We start from the raw sequence: 6,757 nt of genomic DNA on the forward strand, positions 1-6,757 counted from the left end.
CCGGGCCAAAGCAGGGCAAGGGAGGGGCGCAGCAGGCTCCAGGGCAGGAGCTGGCTCCGGGGCTCCTCGGGCCGGGGCTCCTCGGGCAGGGGCCGGGATGCAGAAGCGGGCAGCGAGGGGAGGGGCGGGGGGGGGCGGGGCGTGGGCCCGGAGCACTGATTGGCTGAGGTCGGCGGGCGGGAGCCGGTGAGAGGGAGAGTGCTGAGCCCGCAGTGTGTGCGAAGGGGAGCCGCCGGGAGGGCGGCAGGGAGGAGGAGGTGGCGGCGGCGGCGGCGGCGGCCCGGGGCTCCGGGCGCACGGCCGGCAGCGGGCATGGACAAGGCCACGGCCCCGGAGCGCAGCGGCGTGGGCACGTTGTGAGAGCAACGGCCTCTGCCTGCTAGCGAGCCATGAGCTGGAGGCCGGTCCCGGGCGTCAGCGCCGCTCGCTAGCCTAGCGGGGGGTGGCAAGCTCGGCCAGGGGCGCTGTCCCACCGGGCCGGGCGGGGCGCGGAGCCGGGAGCGAGGTCGCTACCTGACCGGCGGCGGCGGCGGCGGCGGCGGCGGAGGAGGAGGAGGAGGAGGAAGGCGTGGGGCGGGCACCGGGGCCAGGTGTGCGCCAGTGCCAGGAGGGGCTTCCCGCCGCGCCCGCCCTCCCCGTCCCGTGTCCTGCACCGCCGGGATGGCAGGTTCCCGCCGGCGTTAAGGAGCCGAGGCAAGGGGAGGCCCGGGCCGCGGGCACTATGCGCAGGTCCAGCACGGACGAGTCCACCTACCACCGGAGCCCGTCCCTGGACAGCAAGGACTTGGGCTTCGCGCCGGGCGCCTTCCGCCGCTACAGCGGCCTCTACGGGCCCGGGGCCGGCCCGGGGCCAGGAACTGGGGGCCAGGACAGTGGTTCCTCCTTCTTCGGCTTCCACAGCAACCCCGGCCCCAAAGCCACCAAGGCCAAGTACACGTCTCCCAAGGGTAACAAGTACGTCGTGTTTTACCTGGACCTGTCCTTCATCTTCCTCCTAGAGTTGCGGCGCTGCGGCATGGCGCACACCTGCCTCCAGGGCGTCAAGTACCTCATGTTCGTCTTCAACCTTCTCTTCTGGGTAAGTGCCGAGCTCTGGGGAGCCCAGGGAGAGCCCTGGTGAGGGGGGAGCCCAGGGAGAGCCCTGGCGAGGGGAGAGGGGGCTCCTGGTGAATGGAGGGGGAACCTTCAGTGAATGGAGGCAGAGCCTCTGGAGAACCCAGTGGACTCCCTGGAGAGGGAGAGCCATGCTAGGAAACCAGCCATATGTGCCACGGTCAGGGGGCTCAGTGCCCTGCCTGGCCTTACTTCCTCTCTCATGCCTGGCCCCTCATCCAGCTACTCTTGCTTCTCTCCCACAGCCCTGTCCTGGGAGCTGATGTACACCCTGGGAGGGTAGGGGATGGTTCCAAAAGCCATGTGCTTCCCCTGTCTGTGGACTCCAGACTGGCCTGGGATTCTCCCTCCCTGCCATCAGGCCAGTAGCCTCCGCTGTAATTTATGGCCCATGCTCAGCAGCCGCCAAGGTGCCTTTCTCTTAGCCCACTTCCAAGTAGATTTCCCCCCTCTCCCCCTTCCCAGCCCAGGGACCTCGGGTCTCTCACCTCCTTTTACAGGTCTCTAAGCCAGGGGATTGGTTGGCTTCCCTCTGCCATGTAGTTAGTGATGGCCAAGGGTAGGCTCTGTGCTCAGCCTGGGCAGGGGGCAGGGCACCTGGTTTCCTGGACAGCCCTGGTGAAAGGAGGCAGATTGGAGGTGCTGGCTGGGCCACCCCAGCCTCGAGCAGGCTGGCCCACTGCATGCCACTTCAGCCTGGGAGTAACTTGCCCAGAGGCTGGCTAACTCTTAGGAATGAGGAATGAGGGGAAGGCAGCCTAAGACAGAGCTGATGCGCTGTCTGTGGCCTCAATTGCCAGGAGGGAGGATGGAGAACCCATGGTCAGGACTGAACCCATGGCCGTGGTAGGTGAGTGTGTGGAGAGAATCCTAGCCTGAGGAGAGGACTGCCCTAGTCTGGTGGTTGTTTGGCCACCCAGCCTCCACTGTGATGCTTAGACCCCAGCCCTCCCCCAAGACTTTTTTTTTTGTGAGGCAGTAGGGGTTAAGTGACTTGCCCAGGGTCACACAGCTAGTAAGTGTCAAGTGTCTGAGGCCGGATTTGAACTCAGGTCCTCCTGACTCCAAGGACAGAGTGCTATCCACCGCGCCACTTGGCTGCCCCCCAAGACTGTTCTTCATGGACCTCTCTGGGTACCTCAGAATGGGGTCTGTTGGAAGGGCTAACACTGAGGTGATATCCTGGGGATGGTCTGTTTACTTACTTACTGCCCCAGGCAGGAATGAGCTTTAGGGGTGAGGGGCGGCAGGGCCCCACAGGCAGCCTCTGGAAACTGGGCCCAGGCCCTACCCAACAGCTCCAAGGAGCTCAGTCCAGGACCGGGCAGTTGTTGATAGGAGCTCCTGGGTTAGGTCACTGGTTCTGATGGCCACTGGTTGGATTTCTCAGATCACTTCCTTCCCTTGAGGATTTGGGGGCATTTCTGTAGGTTTCTGGGAATTTGGTGATGGGCTTTCCTCCCTGGGCTGGCTCTGAACATGGCAGTGGAGAGAGAGAGACCAAGGGATGCTCCCAGAGATCTCTCCCCTCCCTCCCAACACACAGACGATGCCCTCCTTTCTTTCCTTAGAGGCTGGGGGTGGGTCCTTCCTGGTGTCTGAGAGAGGAGCGATCTGGACATCTGATCTCCAGCCCCCCTTTCTGCCCCTGTATTTGTGGCAACCCTGAGTTCTGGCTGGGACTCCCCCAGCTCCCAGGCCCTAGAAAAGGAACAACTTAATCAAATCATGAAGACCCTGGAGCCCCGACTTAGAGACTCTAGCTTTTACAGATATGGGGAAACTGAGGCCCAGAGTGGAAAGGACCTGCTGAAAGCCCCAAGTGGAGTCAGCCAGTGGGAGGACAGGTCTCCCAAGGCCCACAAGGCCCTGTCTGTTCCAGCCCATTCACTGCACACCACAGCCAGGCCCTTGCTTCTGAAGAGCTAAGTTCATGGTCTGAAAGTGAAGGAAAGTGGGAATGAAGATCCTCCCCAGAAAACCTGGAAAGCCTGGAAAATCCAGTTCTCTTGTGATTTGGTTAAAACTGTCAGCTCCCTTCCCCCTCCTGCCCATCCCCAACTTCATGCTCCCCCCACCTGTGCTATATTCTCTTCCCTAAGGGGGCATTGGGAGGAGGATGTGGCTCAGCCCCTTCAGAGCCCACCCCAATGGAGCAGGGAGAGAGGGACCAGGCAGGAGACTGGTGCCTCAGAGTATGCTCCATTTGGATCAGACAGAATTTATTGGGAGAAGAGAATTCCACCCAAAGCCTATCATTTCATGAGGTAGCATGGTTTCTTTGCCTGGAAAGGCCTAGGCTCAGTCAGAAAAGAGAGTGCAGTGAATAGAGTGCTGGGTTCAGATGCTGCCTCTGATATTTATTTAGCTGTGTGGCTTTGGGCAACACGCTCAGATCCTGTTTCCTCATCTTTAAAATGAAGGATTTGGACTTTGATGATCTCTAAGGGCCTGACCAGCTCCAAATCTCTGGTCTCGTGATCATGGGCTGAGGTGGTCAGGGCAGACTTCCTGGAGGAGGTGAAACAAGAGGTTTGGCTGGATGGTTGAATGGCCATTGGCAGGAGAGAGGAACAGTTTCTTCATCCTTGCCTTTGATGAGAAGAGAGAGGTGCTAGATGCTGCCCCTCCATTCCCCTCTCACTTGGAAGGGAGTGTGTGCCTGCTTGTCCTGGCCAGGGCCCTGCCCCAGCCCATCTTCAGGGCCACAGGGAGGTGCTCCTTCCATCTCCTCATCTGCATCTGGGTATGTTGAGAGGGCTTGAGGGAGACCCTGGGAGGAATGCTTTGCCAGACTGGGACGTCCGGCTGAGCTGGGCTCAGTTCTGTGGTCACTCTGCCCTGACTTTGGCTCTCTGGAGGCAGGAGCCTTTGAGGAGCCATGGGCCCTCAGCTGCTCCCCACTCCTTGCCTTTAGGAACTCACTCAAATTCAGATTTTGTGATTGGAAAGGGCTGGACAGGTTTAGTCCAAAGGTCCTTCATTTGATGAGTGCAGAAAGGGAAGGTTAATGGAGGAGAGGGGGGAGGAAGTGATTGTCCCAGGGCCCCAGGAACTGAGTGGGCAGAAGGTGCCCTTGTCAGGCCCCTCTCACTGCCCCATGGGACATTTTGGCCAAACTGGGGCAGCTCCGGAGAGGAAGAGCAGAATGATGAGGGTGAGGCAGAATGATGGATATTGGCGTGCTGCTTTGGGGAGGGGGAGGTTCTGGATAGGAGGTGGAGTCCTTGTTGCCCAGCCGGCGGAGACAGGACAGGTCAGGCAGGTTTGGGCTAGAGCCAGGAGGACCTCGCAGAGATGTCTGGCCGCTACCTCACTGGCACTAGGGAGCTATTGTCTGTTCTTGATCAGAGGCCTTGTAGGAGAGCTCATCCGATGTCAGGGGCACAGAGCTCAGCGGGAGGGGAGGTCATGGTGTGTGTCTGGCTGCTCGGAGGGCTAGTGGAGATGGGAACAAGATTCATTTTCCAAGCGCGGCTTCTCTGGGGAAGGGCTGGTGCCGCCCGGACTCTGGGCTCTTCGGCTGAGGATGGTGCGCTGCGGCCGGGTGCTGAGGCGGCCTCGCGGGTCTGGGACCACTGTCCCTCACGGCCCCGCCCCTCCTTTACTCCGTGCAGCTGCTGAGCTTTGGTCCCCAGGGCCCCCGGCCTGCTGCCTCCGTCTGACCTCCCGCAGTCTTCACCAGGCATTGTCCGCTCTTCACCCGTGAGAACAAAAACTTGGTGCCTGTGTGAGGTGCTGATGAGGGCTTCTGGGGCGGTGCTGCCAGGGCAGAGACGAGAACGGGAAGCTGGAAGCCACCTGGGGCTGGTGGAAATGGCTGCCAGTGTTCCCACTGGGAATCCTGGCCCCCTGGAGCCCAGCTCATTTCCACCTCGTTGCAAAGCGAATGATTGTCACACCTGCAGATAGGTGGAGGCAGTCTGTCAAAACCCCTCCTCCACCTCCCTAAGCCTACAGCGGAGGAATTGTGTATGTGGGGGTGATGTGAAGAGGCCTGGCCTGCTGGTCCCAGGGCACTGTGTGGACTTGCTCCGCCAGAGCCGCTATTCCCCCTCCGGGGAAAGCCAGTTCACGCGGAGATTTCAAGTCCTCACTCGGCAAAATCCTTCCTGAAGCAGAGCCTGGTCTCTGCTTCCTCCCTACTCCAGGATTATGAGTTCTCCAGAATGCCCTGGTCTGCTTGTAGGCATCGATTTCTGCAAAGAGTAGAGCCCTCTGACTGGAGTGGGAGGTTTTCTGGGATTCCCTGGGAGAGCCTGTTGGCCTCTGGGCGGGGGAAGGGTGAGCCAGCCTGGACTGGCATGAGCCAGAAGCCAGCCACCACGTGCCCTCTGAGTTTTTCTGCCAGGGGAGCTTAGCATTTCTTCTCTTGCGTGTGCCGGGGCTCAGCTAGTTAATATTTGTGCATTTTCTATGTGCCGGCCACTGTGCTAAGCACTTTACCATTGTTGTCTCATTTGGTCCTCACAACAATCCTGCGAAGGAGGTATTATTATCCACATGTTACAGCTGAAGAAACAGAGGCAGAGGGTAAGGGCTGTGTCCATGGTCACACAACTCGGAAGTGTCTGAGGCTGAATCTGAACTCAGGTCTTCCCGGAGCTAGGCCCAACAGTCCATCCACCGTGACACCCATCTGCCCTTCTATGAGGTGTCTGGCACTTCAGGGGCAAGGACACCTATTGTCCTGAATGTCTTTGGTTGGTGGTGGTGGTGGTGGTGGGGGTGGTGTGTTTGTGTGTGTGTGCACGCGCGGCGCGCAGCCCACGCAGGTCACTTGGGACAAGAATCTGGACTGCTCAGAGGGTGCTGGCCGTGGTGCTGACCCAGGTACTGGCTCTTCTGCTAACCTTGGGGACTGGACTGATTTTGGAGAGGGGAGGCCACGGTGAGCCTTGACCACTTGGGCAGGAGGGAGGGCAAGGGGTGTGGGAGGGGATGGAGGATGGGTTTTATCACCTTCATTTTGGGCCTTCACCTCCCCATTCCTCTGGCACCCTGGCATGGAAGTGGACTGCTGGGCGCTACCCCTGCTGATGCCAGGCCGAGCTTAGACCCAGAGGCAGGAAGCTTGCATGGTCAGTGGGAGGCTAGGCTGGGGCAGGGGCAGAAGGAAATGGTTGTCCTGCTTGTGACCTCAGCCCTTCCTCTCTTTCCCCCCATGAGCTGGCAGTAACTTGGCAATGATGACTGCAAATGAGCAGGTGTCCCCATTGTGCCTGCAGGTGGGAGGTTGTCTTCTGGCTGGCTTGTCTCTCTCCTTCCACCTCGTTGGACAGCAAAGGGGAATGTGATGGCCTGTCCTTGACAGGTGGCTGTTTTCTGATGGGGATTCATCCTGTGTGCCCGCACTTATGTGAGGCTTGGTTTCAGTCTCTTCTCTGTGTCTCTCTTCCTCTCTGTCTCTGTGTCTGAGGCTGGGTCTCTGTCTCTGTCTCTGTGTGTCTCTCTTCCTCTCTGTCTCTGTGTCTGAGGCTGGGTCTCTGTCTCTGTGTGTCTCTCTTCCTTTCTGTCTCTGTGTCTGAGGCTGGGTCTCTGTCTCTGTGTGTCTGTCTTCCTCTCTGTCTCTGTGTCTGAGGTTAGGTCTCTGTCTGTCTCTGTCTCTTTGTTTTTCTGTCTCTGTCTCTGTGTGTCTCTCTTG

The 6,757-nt window shown here is 59.5% G+C and overlaps 1 protein-coding gene across 2 annotated transcripts in view; it reads left to right on the top strand.

Annotated features, from left to right (window-relative positions):
- TSPAN4 (tetraspanin 4) overlaps positions 1-6,757 on the top strand; it is a 79,327-nt gene that overhangs the window by 17,311 nt on the left and 55,259 nt on the right. The window contains exon 3 of one of the 2 annotated variants that reach the window (XM_027860151.1): positions 999-1,078. In XM_027860151.1, the coding sequence (XP_027715952.1) occupies positions 1,016-1,078 (63 nt within the window). In that variant the 5' untranslated portion in view covers positions 999-1,015. Of the gene's footprint in view, positions 1-706; positions 1,079-6,757 lie in introns of those variants that run through there. The other variant, XM_027860150.1, reaches the window with a different exon arrangement.

This window comes from Vombatus ursinus, unplaced genomic scaffold (assembly GCF_900497805.2).
Source record: "Vombatus ursinus unplaced genomic scaffold, bare-nosed wombat genome assembly UNPS02014176.1, whole genome shotgun sequence".
NCBI lineage: Eukaryota > Metazoa > Chordata > Mammalia > Diprotodontia > Vombatidae > Vombatus > Vombatus ursinus.